General features: G+C 42.5%; 1 protein-coding gene across 1 annotated transcript in view; it reads left to right on the top strand.

Annotated features, from left to right (window-relative positions):
* tnfsf10l (TNF superfamily member 10, like) overlaps positions 1–7,014 on the top strand; it is a 46,901-nt gene extending 39,887 nt beyond the window's left edge. The window contains exons 3-7 of the mRNA XM_041031154.1: positions 1,683–1,719; positions 1,838–1,942; positions 3,490–3,653; positions 3,801–3,911; positions 4,004–7,014. Of these exons, the coding sequence (XP_040887088.1) occupies positions 1,683–1,719; positions 1,838–1,942; positions 3,490–3,653; positions 3,801–3,911; positions 4,004–4,189 (603 nt within the window). The 3' untranslated portion in view covers positions 4,190–7,014. The remainder of the gene's footprint in view (positions 1–1,682; positions 1,720–1,837; positions 1,943–3,489; positions 3,654–3,800; positions 3,912–4,003) is intronic.
* The last annotated feature ends 8,052 nt before the right edge of the window (positions 7,015–15,066 follow it).

The following is a 15,066-nucleotide window of genomic DNA, read 5'->3' as shown; positions in this document are numbered from 1 at the left end:
CTACCGAGACGCGCTAGCATGCTCTATGCTTCTCTATGTGTTTTGCATTCCCCCTTAGAGTATATATGATATACACAAGTGGAGGGCCCCTGCCTGCATTCACACACACACATACACACACCGTGGCACACACACCAAACCCCAGAGCGATCACGTCCAATTTGCAGGTTGAATTGAGTGTTTGGTGCAGGAAAAACAGGCCCGCCGCCAAGAATAACCTCACGCTTAGAGCTGAATGACCATTAAAAACTGCAGGGAAATTAATCATATTCAAGATTTAGTGACATTTCACCAAATTAATCAGGGAGATTTATACCAGTGGGGCTCAGTGCCTTGCTTCAGGGCACTTCATACAGGCCACATCACTAGTAACAGGTGATTAAACCTGTGACATTGTGGTTTTGAAGTGAGCAGACAAAGAAATGAAGAAAAAGAAAGGAGGGAGACGTAAAGGAAAAAGTGGAGGAAAAAAATAGTGTGATGAAGAGAAAGGTTAAGGTGGCGTGGGGGCTAAAATGAAAGGATGAGAAAGAAAAGCAGACAGGGAAGAAAAGACGTGGACATATATATGAAAACAAGGCGACTGAAGCTTGATTTACAAAGTGGGAGATACAGAAACAGTCAGGGAAGAGAATTAGCATGTGAGTGTGTGAGATTAGCAGAGTTACTGAGTGTGTGAGAGTGAGAAAATGCATCTGTGTGTGTGTGTGTGTGTCTACATATATATTTCCAGGGCCTGGCTGTGTCTACATCTGGGCAAGATTAAACAGGGGCCGCTCACTGGGAGCGAGGGATGAGCAGGAGAAATAAAACAGAGACGGGACGGAGAGATGAGTGCTGTCGGGAAGAAAAGAGTAGAGCTCCGTAGTTTATTGCTGTGATGATGGAAGGAGGCAGGAGAGGAGACAGAGAGAGACAGACGATGTAGCTTGTAATCTTCCAACTTCAAACCAAACTTAATTCTCACTTCCAACTAACAGCTGCAAGAACGTGAAAAAAAAAATGATACCGCAAAAGCTCTTATGTAAATAAGTAAAGTTTATGCTTATAGTGTAAGTACAGGCTGAAGACAAACTTATGGACAAAACTTATGTGTAGTTTTTTTAATTATAACTTAGACATAGATTTATTTCATGTCCAGCTTCAACATTAATAAGTGGAAATTATTAAATCCAGCTTGTGGAGATTATACTGTTCATATGTTATGTTCAAAGGTCTAAAGTTGTTAAATGAGGGCGTCATAAATATTGTAAAGCCCTCTGTGTTAATGAGGCCTAAAGGTTAGAGAAGAGTTTGTGACAGGAAGGTCAACAGTTCAATAGAAGAGGGAGTGAGAAAGTGAAGAAGCAGAGCTGGTCCCTCCCTCATCAACACCGCTATGGTGCCCTTGAGCAAGGCCCTTAACCCCAGCTACTCCAGTGGAGCTGCTCAGCGACCAGCAGGTCAGACTGTGGTTGTACTGGGCAGCGTCCAGGTGTGAGTGTGTGTAGCTGTGTGACGGTGATGAGGGAGCTGCTGGGAAAGTTTCGCTTCTTGGTGAAAAATAAGAATAAATTAATTTATCACAGCAATTAACTGGTATTGGTTACAGTACACAACCCTTTCCACAACACTTCTCCTTTTGGTTTCTTTCTTTTCATTTCATTTTTTTGTGACCTGTATGTTTTCACATTTTCTTTCAGGTGACAGAGAACATCATCTCCAAACAAACCTTCATAGGTGAGTATATCTCTCTCTCTCACACACACACACACACATACACACAGGTGCACAGACTACAATCTGATCGCTCTAAACTCTCCTGTCTGACATTCTTTGCATTTCCTCTCTCCCTCAGAAGCGAGAACCATGCCTCGCTCTTTCAACAACTCGTCAAAGTTCATGACCTCGGTGGCCCAGAGGCCATCTGCCCACCTGACCCTCAGAGACACCAGCTCTCAAGGTGAGGTGTTTGTGTGTGAGTAGTCAGGCTGAGAAAAGTTGATTTTTAAAGATCAAAATGTTTATGGTCACTTGAATACGCCACAGAACCACACATATACAATAAAACCATAATGTCTTTGCCTGTGCACGTACCCTTTAATATAAACCAGAATCTCTTAGATCAAACCAACTTTCTCTTATTACGTAATCTTAAGGAACAGGCTGCTGGACTATACCTTCAATTAAGTGAGTAAATCCCTTAATCTTTAATGTAAGAACAGGATAACAACATTATTTACAACATCAGGATTTGAATCTATTACAGTCACTCATCCCGAGCAAATTCCACTTTAAGCTCAAATACAAAACGCTCAGCTGTACATTAAAGGATTCTGCTTCCTTGTGCCAACCTAACTGTCCTCCTGATAAATACGGCTCCTCGTGTGCCAGAGGCTTTTTCCTACAGGAAAAGTGTTTCATGAACTGATCTTAGGCTGAAGCACATGAACGTACGCAGCAGCAAAAGAGACATTTATTAGGACGGCGTCACAGATGAGAATAATGGAGCATGTGTGCGCTGTAAACCCTGCAATTTAACGTTGGAATGTGTTTTTCATGCATGTATGTGTATGTGTGTGTGTGTGTGTGTGTGTGTGTGTGTGTGTGTGTGTGTGTGTGTGTGTGTGTGTGTGTGTGTGTGTGTGTGTATTAGCCAGATCATATCATTTCATCTGGAAGTGGCGTGCAAGCTACAGGGTGTTGACAATCTGGCAAAGACTGCCTGATGTTATTTCCACTAAACTGACAAAGGGCAAAGAACGTGTTGTATATGTGTCTGTGTGTGTGCGCGTGTGTGTGCGTGCGTGTGTGTGTGTGTGCGCATGAGGGAAGACGGAAGAGAGGGTGAGGTTCACACATTCAGCCTGGATTTCTCATAAGGAAGTACAACAGGCAGAGGAACCTCGAGGGCTGACCTTTGATGGTTTTTCTAATAAACCATTGTTATTCTAATGTGAAGGAAACAATAGTGTGTCAGACAAACTACAGTGTTACCACACACACACACACACACACACATGAAGCCCTGCATTTTGATTCACCTCTTCATAAGTCACGCGGTGTTTCTTTACGGAATAATGCATCTCATTACTCATTTCTGGCAGCTTTAAAACCAGCCTAAGAGGGATGCTATACTCCTGGGTCACATATTTCATCCCTGGTTCTGTTTTCTGCCGTTACACTTTTCTTGCTGCCGTTGAGCTTTTGGCTCGTCCATACAGCGCACCTTTACATTTTCTCATTCTATAGAGCCTTGGCCTGCGCTTCCTTTATATAAGAACCATGCTTTATGAACCAAGCTATGATTTCTAGAAACGGTATTTAAAATATCTGAATTCCAGCCTGTTTTTTTTTTTTTTTGGTTTGTTTTTCCCTCTTCTGTTCATTTTCTCTGCCTGTCTGAATCCAGCTGTGAGATATTTTATTCATCCCTTTTTCAAACTGTGCAGTTTTATCCTTCCTTTCTCTGTTTGTCTCTCACCTCCATTTTTTCTTCCTCACCAACAGGGTTCCCTCCCTACCCCATCCCCACACCGGGTCTCCACCAGTCCTGTCGCCATGTGGTCCGCTCATGGGCCAATCAGAGCTTTGGAGCTCACCTGCACAACATGACCCTGTCCAATGGGAAGCTGCGAGTGCCTCAGGATGGGCGGTACTACCTGTACTCACAGGTGATTGTTTAGTTTTTGTAGATTTGGTTCAAACCTGCTTCTATTTATTGAAATAACTATTTTAGTTTGCTATAAACCTTTTTCCAAAACTGTAGCCTGTAAACATTTAATCATTCTTCCCTTCCTTGCTTCCTTCCCTGTGTGCAGGTGTATTTTCGTTATCCATCCCCAGCATCCAGTGATGGAGACCAGCGCAGCGTCAGCCACCAGCTGGTGCAGTGTGTCTACAAGAAAACCTCCTACCCAAGCCCCATACAGGTACAGCATCACTTCTGATATGCTTGTGCTGAGCGATACAAATCGTCAAGTGTCTTCCTTACCTTTATTTTCTCTTCTGTCTTGTTCTCCAGCTCCTGAAGGGGGTGGGAACTAAGTGCTGGGCTCCAGATGCTGAGTACGCTCTTCACTCCGTCTACCAGGGAGGACTATTCGAACTGAGGGCCGGCGACGAGCTCTTCGTCTCCGTCTCTTCCCCCACCATGGTCAACGCCGACGACTCCTCCAGCTACTTTGGCGCCTTCCGTCTGGACCTCTGAGAGGAAGAGATGGGAGAAAAAAAAGAACAAAACAGATGAGACGATGGATAGATGAACGGGTGGGCCTTTTGAATATCCGTTGATTGGGGGAAAAAAAAGACAGAAGTGAGGGATGTTGCCCTGGATCTTGGATCCACAATGTTTGCTTGGACGGGTAAATTGAAGGATGGAAGGATTGGGATTTGAAGGCCTCGCTTGAGCGACGAACGCGGCAAGAGGAGGGGGTGACAGGGAAAAGAAAGAGTGGATTTGTCTTCCTTACTCTCCATTAAGAGAAACCTAACCAAGATATACAGAGATACATGTGCAATCAGGCGAAAATAAATGTGAGGATATTGATTTACTTTGGATTTTTGAGGAGGGAAGTTGCCTATTGGATGTCAAAAAGAGAAGGAAGCCACAGAAAAACACTGAAGATCTTCCTGTTAGATGAGAATCACCCAAATAAAAAAAAATCTTAAACCACCCTGCTGCCTTTACCCCAAATTAACACATGAATCCCAGCGTATCTCAGCATGTCAACAACCTTTCTGTGGGAAGCGATCGGACCCCTGGATTTGGATTGCAGACCAAAGAATGTACACACAATAAAAACTCGGTCCTCTGCATCCAAGATGTGAGGAATGATTGTTGAAGGGTAGCAGAAGAAAATCAAATGATCAAACCAAAGCAAAATTTGTGGAATATAACTTTTTTTTTCTTTTTTTTTTAAGCGTGCCAAGAGAGAACTGTACATATGTATGACTGCGGATGAGTTTTAGACAATGAACTGTGGTGATTTTAAAAGTAATTCATTTGTAAACTGACTGGACTTAAAACCACTTGGAGTTTGCTGAGGATTTGTCTACATGCAACCCTAGAGCTACGGATTTTATGCAAAGGACAGGAGAAAAACAACTGCCTCTTTGTACTGGATACTGTACAGCAATAAGACTGTGAGAGGCAACACGGTGCCTTTTGAACAACAGAGACTGCAAAGAAAGGAGAAATGAAAACAGGGGGGAAGAAGAGGGAGAAATCTTGTAAATGCCAACAAGAATGATCTCAGCAGAGGAAGATAAAAGGAAAGAGAGAGAAAGAGGCTGAGGGTGGTATGCAGCTTAACCCGTCTCTGTTGTTGTAGTCTTCTTTCTCTCTCTCTCTTTCACTTGTTCTCTCTTTTTTTTTTTTTCTTGGAAAGAATTTTATCTATCCTGTCTTTCTTGTCTAACCAGTGAAGCTGCATTCACTTTGGATCAGTTAAGCAACCAACAGGAAAACAACAGACATATGTGAACAAGATGACAGATACCCGAGCAAACAGGCAAATCACACACACACACACACATGCACACACACACACACACACACGCTCACAGAGCATGGCTGAAAAGTGAATGTTTGTTTTAGACGTGTAGCTTACATGGATCTGTTGTTTCAACAGTACTTTAAGCACTATGCTTCACTTTGTCACTGAAACTTTGTTGAAACAGCGAGCCACCGAAAATAACTTCACTTTTCAACCAAACCTAGAACAGCTGAAGCTGCAGCAGATTTACTGCAGCCAAGTCCTCTTCTCTTTTTGAGTTTTGCACAGAAACTTGAATTAACATCACTGCAAAGTTTGATACCACTTTCTTCAAGTCTGTCAGGAGACAGATTAGAATAAAGGCTACAAACAGGGGGAAACAGCTAGCCTGTAAAACTGTTGTGTGTGTTTTGTAGAGCTGTTTCTCTCTGTTTCCCATCTTCATGCATAGCTTCATATTTTAAAAACAGTAAAGAGTAAAGAGGACATTTGCAGAAATAAACCATGCACCGACGAGCACAGGCTCAACCCCTACACGTTTTTTTCCTCCGGCAGGCACACGTGTGCACATGTATGCACATAAAGCAAATGCACATAACGTATCGCACCACATCCAGGCTAGTCTGTGCTCCACAGACACATACATCACCCAGCGTCACATCCAGTGTGAAGACCCCACAAACTCCGACACACACTCATTTATCCCCACTGTTCAGCCTCCCTGTGCCATCTGGTAGATGTCAGTGATCTGTTAGAGGCATGCAGGGAGTGTGTTTGTGTAAATGAATGTGTGTGTGCACTTACAATACATGTTTGTTCAGAGGGCTTGGTTCACATGGACAGCTCAGAAATCGAGGTCAAACTCGCCGACATGCACCTTTCTTTGTTTGTGTACGAAACCTTCCTTTGTTTTCCCTGAGAGAAATGGATTAATACACTTAAACACACACTCTAATAAGGTGACATCCAGGCCAAGCCTGCTCCTCTGGCACAGTGGTTCACATATACCTGTGTATATACTCTACGCAAGGTCACGTTATCCTATAGGTTTGTTGGGGAAGTTATGAAAACACAACAACACATGCCGTTTATTTTTCTGTGCAAAGAACTAAACTGAAGGCAAATTTCATTTTGTATTTCATTGCTGTTTTAGCTGTTTTTTGTTTTTTGTTTTTTTGGCTGGGTGACACCTGGTCCTGTTTCTGTTGGGCTTTCTTTCAGCCCGTCGCCGCTACGTCACATCACACATACCGAGCTCTCTGTGATCTTGACACTAGATCTGTGTATTATCCAGGATAAACTTCAACAATCATACAGCCTTTTCTTTCTTGCACTCCAACCAAAACAAATCATTTGGTGATTCAGGTCCAGCGAGGATGATAATGCAGCATACACACTAATATTACAGCAGCATAAATCCCTGGACCAGCTGGGAAATCTTTTGCAATGAATGTGTATGAGAAGTGTTTGTACTGGACAGTCTTGTAGCTGTGAACATGTGTAGCACATTGTTGGAAGAAAATAAACAAATATCTGAACTTTTCCTGTGTATGTGGAGATCTAGAGAACACTGAACGTGAAAAATATTAAATAGCTTTCAAATTTATAGAAGTATAATTTACTCAAATTCGTGGGATTATCAGCAATTCATAAATTAAAAATTTGATTTTGAATCAGCTTTAGCGTCGTCTGACCTCCATATCTCCAGGTCCATGCTAACTGTGATGTATTCAGGGTGCTGAAGGCAGTGAAAGCCCTCCACGGTTTCTGTTCTGCAGCCCACTCCTGACCTTTGACCTCCCTCTGTAGCAGTGGGCACAGGAGAGAAGCGAGCACCTCCAGGGATCCGTAATGTACCCTACTGTTATTGCCAGATAAGTGGCAGCTACTCTGTTTAAATGGTTTTCATTTGCAGGACCCTGCAGAGTGAGCTCTGAGCAATGTCACAACAGTTCCTGTTCCTGTTAGATAATACAGAAGTAAGCCATGGGTGCACACGCTGCTTTAGTCCCATGCCTCTGTTTGTGCTCAGAAACATGAAAACCATGAGCCTGCCTGCACAGTGTGAGGCCCTGTCATCCCGAATGATCTCAGTAATTAATGACAGCTAAATCGAATGCTCCGGCTGCTGAGAGTACACATGGACGTGGCTCCAAGATAACAACTCAGAGCCGGACTCCTGAAAACAGCCTAACTTCCTGTTAGTTCCCAAACTATTTTCACGCACCTACATAAAAATTACAAGCTCTGAAATACTTTCACACCCACAGACAATTTACAGTGCAGCCAAGAAATAGGACGCTGATGAGTTTTCATTGTTTTGGCCAAACTGAAATAAAACAACAACTTACTACTTGTTTTAAGGATGATAATGGGTGAACAGTGTATTTGGGTTTTTTTATGGTTAAACTGGAATGTTCTTGACTGACCTCAGTCCACCTAATCATGTTTTTCTCTTACTGAAGACCAGACCGAAGCCAAAAAGCCCCTGAAAAAGTTACTGACTGCAAAAGATTTTATGCTGACTTTCCTCAGGCTTGTCTGACCTTGTCCAATTACCTTCTGTTCACTAAAAGTTGGGCTGTGTATAACAATGGCCGCAGTTCAATCTGTGTTCAGTGGTGTGGATGTAAACACCCTCAAATTAAAGCTGAGACTCAGTTTTATTCCAAAGGCCATGTGCTCGAACGCAGAGCAGAAATCCAACGTGAAAACAGAAAGAAAATTCAAACACACCGAACGTTTGCCTGCCAAACCCTGGAACTGTTTTGCTAACCACTGAGCCACTGTGCGGCCCAACGAAAATGGCCCAAGACGATCAAATTAGATTTTCATTTATGTAAGAGCTGCTCTGAAACATCTACGTCTCAAAGGTAAACAGCTAATTAGGCAACTGAAATCAGATCAACTGACTGAACAAACAGCCTGCAGGGCTGTAGTTTTCTGTATGTGAGTTAGACGGAGTGTGTGTGTGTGTGTGTGTGTGTGTGTGTGTGTGTGTGTGTGCCGTGACATTTGAAAACTAACACTTTGTCAGTGGTCGGCTCTGAATCCAGCACGAGGCCAAAGACATTCTCAAACAAGAAAACATCACAGCCCAGAGCTGTTGAACTTGGCAGTTCAGTCTGTATCACTGAACAATGCCCATGTGTCATGTGTGTGTGTGTGTGTGTGTGTGTGTGTGTGTGTGTGTGTGTGTGTGTGTGTGTGTGTGTGTGTGTGTGTGTGTGTGTGTATAATACTATATTCTCTCCATAATTATGTCTTATGTGTGTTTTCGTTGCATGCGGCTTCGCACGATAATGCACAAAGGCAGTTTACAGTTACATTCGAATGTGCCAGACCTCAGGTCGGACTCAGAGCATCCATCATTTGTTCTCCATCAGACCTTGAGAAAGACACTGAGCAGCGTCTGTGAAGGGCTGTGAGATCTGGACCTGGTATAAATCAGCACAGAAACCAGTTTCCAGCTGTGCTCTGCTCTGAGCTCCCGTCCAAGAGTCAGACTTTGTTTTGACAACGATGTGGCTTACAGGACAAAATTATATCTCCATATCAGCCTTCTCTTCATACTGCACCCATTTTTCCTCTGTCTTCCTTTCTCACACAAACACACACACCAACACAACACATCCATCACAGCGCTGCCACACACCCTTCATATCAACAGTGCTGGCGTTCTCTCTACGTCTCCTGTATTATTACCCAGCATACCCTCTGTTTTCCTAAGAGCCAGCCAGGAAATGAGTTTTATAAAGCTGGAGAGCAAACACACACACTTATGCATGCACGCAGACACACACAGAAAACCCAAAACATCCTGAAGAGACTAAGTGGGGCCAGACAAGCGCTCAACCTGACACACACGCTTTTTTGAGAGAACAATACTACTGTTTCAACCCTGCTGCCCCAACTACCGGCCATTGGAAACGGGAATTTCAGAATCAGTGGGAGTGGTGCTGTCAGAATACCTTGCAGGGCACCTAAACAATGCAGTTATTCCTGCAGTAAGGCAACAAGCATTATTAAGCCTTTGATAAGGTCTTTAAAGCAGCCCTCCTTGGTACACAAAGGGTTTGTCGCAGGAAGCTGAAGGAAACGGCCCGTGGAGAGTGAGAAAATGGAACCGTGTGCCTCAGAGCCATTGCTCTTTCACACACGGTCGGCGAGGTTTGTCCTAGAAATGAAAACTCACAGTCAATTTGATGTGGTGACACCCTACTTTAACAAATCACGGATGAGAACACAGTCAGTCGATTGGAAAGAGAACAATTCAAAACAAATATTCATGTAGGAAAAAGTCGATTTCCGTTAACAGGATGCTTTCCAGTCCAAGGAAAACAGCTCATTTGATTAATTCATCTCATCATGATCATATCACTTGTTTTGATGTGTCTTGTTAATAGAGGCAGGTTGAGAAAAGGCTGAAGAGATTCTATTCAAAGAACATTATCAGGACAAAGAAGTATGAGAAGAAGCAAAGGATGAAGTAAGTGAGAGGAGAAGAAGAGCAACACTGATAAATCAGCCTATGTTAGGTTAACTCTGACCTTTCTGTATCAGGATGTATAAATAGACAACTGTTTGCTAACGTGTTGATCATATATACTTTAAAAAGGTGGAAATATGTCAGTGCTATGTTTACAGTTTGTTGTGCTGCCCCCAAGTGGCCAAAAAAAAGCAGACTCAGAAATGCAGTATTGGTTACACAATACAGGGAAGATGAATTATTACACTTTAAAAAAAAAAAAAAAAAGGTATGTTTTCAATTTGTAGAGTGGAAAAGTGGAAACCACGCTGTTGCTGCAAACATGCACCACAGGGGGAAAAATCTTTAGTGCTTTGTAGAAATGTTTTGGTGGTCAACAGAAGCTTAAAATACCCAGTGTACAGTGCATCAGAGATACCAACACCACTGTCTGAGGGAAGGCAGAAACGGGGAGATATGTTCCTGAAAATCAAACATCAGACGAGCTGAATGAATTTGACAGACACCTGGGCAAAGTTTTGTTCAGGCGGAGACCTGGAATCAGGATATGGCTGCATTGGGCGGCGGTTAACCAGCCATCAATAAATCAATGACAAATATAATAACCCTCCATCAAATATCAGCTGGAGTCCAGGTTACTAAAACTCACATGTGCAGGGCGTTTTGGAAGGGCTAAATGAAGTCCAGAGTGGGAATAGGATCAATATGTGGGGGCACATGTAAAGTTTCTGTAGCATGGCGTTGGGTATGAAAATAAACGTGAGTGGAGGTTACTGCGATAGCAATCTGGGCCACATTATGGAAAAAATATGAAAAATATGCAGCGTACAGAACACTACACCGTGGACTTTGATCCACGCTGGAGCACATCGAGTACGATTAAAATTCTCATCCATGCTTTGATTGACAGCTGCTACAGTGTGAACGTGGGGTGCGTTTGGAAAACTGAGGGCAGCTCAGTGCCACAGTAGCCGAGTGGATCGGACTCAGTGGCGCTGCTCAGAAGTCCACTGGTTGTCTTTGTTACTGGATGTTTGGGTTCATTCAGTTGAGGTGATGCAACCCGGCGATACAGTAGGGAGCAGTAAGCTGAGAGCAGCAGTGAGGCAAACGATAAAGAGGTGAACTTATACTGAACTCGGATTTTATTATAAGAAAGTAATTCAGTCTGTGCTGCTGTAAATTTTACCACGACCATGTTGCTGTACACTGGACTCAACAAATTATCAGAACTACTGTATATGTGTGGTTAAAAAAATCTTGTGTGCAAAATTACCCCATTGCAAATTTATGTAAGAAAATTATATTTTTAAAAAATGATGTGAAGAATTCAGATACAAACTTTAAAGGCCCTGCACAGCCGTGCTAAACCCACACAGGTGATTTGAATTACTGCGGCTGGTTAAATCTCTTCTCAGGACTGTGTGCAAGTGTGTAAACTGCACTCTCCTGTTAGATTTGTTGCCCCGAAGAGTTGAACAAACTGTTTATCATTCCTACATGTACATCGAGTCAGGTCACCTCACACAATCCCCAGTTTAACTCTGCCCAAAAATTCAACCCAAACGGATCTAATTATCCAGAAGAGCTGCAGACGCCCTGGGGATCTGCAGGCTCTTTAAATGGAAATATGAATTATTAACTGCAGGAAAATCCAAACAACCAGCCCCAGTTACTTTTTTTTTTATAGATGAATACACATTACACCATAAAAACATAAAACCAACAAGCTCATTTTCTGGCTCAGAAAAAGAGCAAATCAGCTTTTAGTAGTTCTCACACGTAAACTTCATTTACAGGCAGATAAGGCACCGTTACAATATGACGACTGTTGTCACTCATAAGAAAGACACAAACAAACAGACAAACAAAATCTCATTTACTTGCCTGAAACTGGCATCGCTCAAACTTCTCTTGGTCTTGGTGTGTTGTGGGCTTCAGGTCTCAGACAGAGCTCAAGTGAAAGTAACAAGAAACACTGCGTTACAAAGAAAAGTCATACAACTAAAATTTAACTTTAACTATTAATTAGTAAAAAAAAACAACACCATTCAATGTTTAAAATGCTCCAATAACTTTGCATTGCTCAGCTTGAATTTGTCATCTCTGCCCAGTCCATCGTAAAACTTTGCGGTTTTATGACTATTATCAGAATCATAACTTGCTTACCATGCAGCGAGGCAGCAGTCAGGTGTCTGTTATTTGTTCCAGACGGAGCAAATAATGTAAATAATAAAATGAATGACAGATAATTTCCATGTAGCTGCTTCAGCTTCAGGGTGCTGGTACTGTGCATGCTGGCTGACAGGGCAGGGAGCCCTCGTTAGTGTTATTAGCAACACCTGTGCTTCTTCCAAGGCAAGTCAACATGTCTGCCGTGAGAAAGGCCTGTTGTTTCAAAGATTGGTCCAGATCTGGATCCTAGACACCAAGTTTCATTGCTGTTGATGCTCCTCTGAGGCCTGATGCACATGTAGCACCATTTCATTTGACCATTTTCACATTTTCATGCCGTCAAAGTTCTTTGATCAACTTTCAGTGGTCGATGAAAACTTTGAAACGTGACAGGACTTAAAATATAAAAAATAAATTCATAGAAAACCTCCATCAAACAACGGTTACACTAAACCAAAGTTACAACCCCTCCCCCACCTCAATTTACAGGCACCACGTTCATTAAAGCCAATATCAACACCTTAAGTGGGTTTGGCTGCTGCTAGAAAAACACTTCAACATTATAAATCCACGAGGGGGTAAGATGAAAGCTTCATGAAAACGTGACAGAATGGATGTGGTTGAGTGTGTTCAACGTCTGGCATGTGTTCCATGAAGTTACAGAAAGTGCCGGGTTTGAGCCGAAATGGGATTATATTGTAGCTCAGGGACGTAAATTGGCTCGGTCGCACTTGATGACCTCAAGCAAGTTTCCAGTGTCCGTGGAGGAAAATTACAACCTGCTGTTCAGCAGTGGAACAACAAGCGGAATGAAAACCAAGCTGACTGCAACCATAGATCTGTTTTTTGGTGTGTTGCGCGGTGGGACAGCGGGATGCGTGTGATGTTTGGGGGGGTCAAACCAGAACCACCACAGAGAATGTACATTAATGTGGGACTGCTGTAGTCCTCGTTGGCCCAACGACAAGTTTTCTTTCCATTTCCTACTTCTCTGGATTCAATCACACTCTTTTCACCTCTTTAAGCTGAGTTTGATCAATCTTTTTTTTCTTGTGAGCTCTTAAAACAAAGCAGCGCCCGCCAGTGTCACCCCATCACAGGGTGCATTTACAGTTCAACCAAATAATGACTTGTTGCATTTGATTAGCAAAAGAATAATGCACTTTTATGGTAGCAAAAGCAAACGCAGGCTGGCTCACAGTTTTAGGGTCCACCCAGCGTTTTTTTTTTTTTTTTTTTAACTACTAAATGCTTAAGAGGTTTCGGTTACCACGGGGCGAGTTTAGTTTGTCTGTCTTTCTTAACTCTCCTCTGAATGCTGACACACTCAGTTCAGAAAGGGTTCAAACTATTTGATTACGAGTTAGGTGTGGTCTACAGGGAGAGATCAATTCCCTGAAATTCCTCGTTTAAAATGATGAAGGTCCAGTTTTTCTTGTTTGATTGCCATTTCCTATCAGCCTCCATCTTCAAGCTGCGCAAACCTATATTTTAAAGTCAACAGTGGATCAAATGGCTGTGTGAGATGTGGAAAGTGTTGCTGGTGGAGAAAAAAAAACCCCACAGAGAATTCTCTGTGTTGCGTATTGTTAGCGACAGACTTCAGCAGCCGAACAGTAAAATATTTACTGTTGATAGAAATAAAAACAGGAACAAAGAATGGGAGTGAACATTGGATTTACATTCATTATGTGGGAAGAAACATGGCTTTAAATGAATGTCAGCTGGACGCTAATGGGTTCGCCATAACAACTTTATAAGGTGATAATATGTCAACAAATATGTTTACAGCTTGTTGCGCTGCCCCCAAGTGGCCAAAATCAAAGATCTTGTTGCATGTTAATCCCATGGGGCTGTGTCTAAGTCAGGCTTTTACAGTAAAACTACCTCATAGCTTCTTTAAAGCAAGGGTTATGTTAGGATACTCACATTATGATTAAGTATATATACATGGAATCTGCTTATTTCATTTCCTTTTTTAATGTATTTGTTGTATTTGCTAAATTAATCAAATCTACTTTATCAGACAACTCAAAATATAATTTCTGCCACAGGGAATTACAAATTTTGAGGGAACAAGAATGAATCCTATTCAGTGCAACCAGGAGGTCGAGAGAACCCACAGAAATAGTCTTCATAGTCTGATTCAGGTGTTTGGCAGTGAAAGGTCAGTCACACTGTTCTGTGCGTTACATGATCAGCGGCAGAGACAGCGAGATGCGACTGAAGCTGTGGGAACCTCCACCTTATAACCTCAGGTGAGGCCACGAGGGCAGAGACGCAACACGGTGGAGCAGATTGGATTGCTTAAAATACACACACACACACAACTACATAAGCAGTTCTTGCGCCTAAATATTTGCTTGCTTTGTCTTGCCCTCAGGAAAATGTACACACACGTCATCCTTTTGCATGTTTTCTTTTTCGCCCTGCACACACACACACACACACACACACACAAAAAGGTGCTGCAGAGATGAGATCTGACACTTTCGGGTGTAGGATGACACCTTGAATTGGCCTATTACCACATCGAGATGTTTCTGCTGCTTTGTAATGTGCACCGAGACAATGGCAGGCCTGGGAACAGGATGACTGATATGAGAGAGAAGCAAATGAGGTGAAGATGAAGTTTCTCAGGAGAAGACGGACCAAAAAAACCAGTAACAACACCAGAAAGAAACACAAAATAAATAAAAAAAAACAAGTTAGAAAAAGAAGGAAAGAAAGACAAGTGTGCTATGTGAAAATACAACTGGTGTTTGAGTGTGTGTGTGTTTGAAGTGTGAGAATGCAGAAGCCACGAGTAGGTCGGTAACTCGAGCCCCATGTGAAGTCTCAGCCACAGGAACTGAGCTCAAGAATACACTGAGTCATTACAAAGCAGCAACAATGCACTCACATTCTCTAATAAACACACACACA

The sequence above is a fragment of the Toxotes jaculatrix genome, chromosome 23, assembly GCF_017976425.1.
Source record: "Toxotes jaculatrix isolate fToxJac2 chromosome 23, fToxJac2.pri, whole genome shotgun sequence".
Lineage (NCBI taxonomy): Eukaryota > Metazoa > Chordata > Actinopteri > Toxotidae > Toxotes > Toxotes jaculatrix.
The sequence above is the reverse complement of the archived record's forward strand: the minus strand, read 5'-3'. Positions and strand labels throughout refer to the sequence as shown.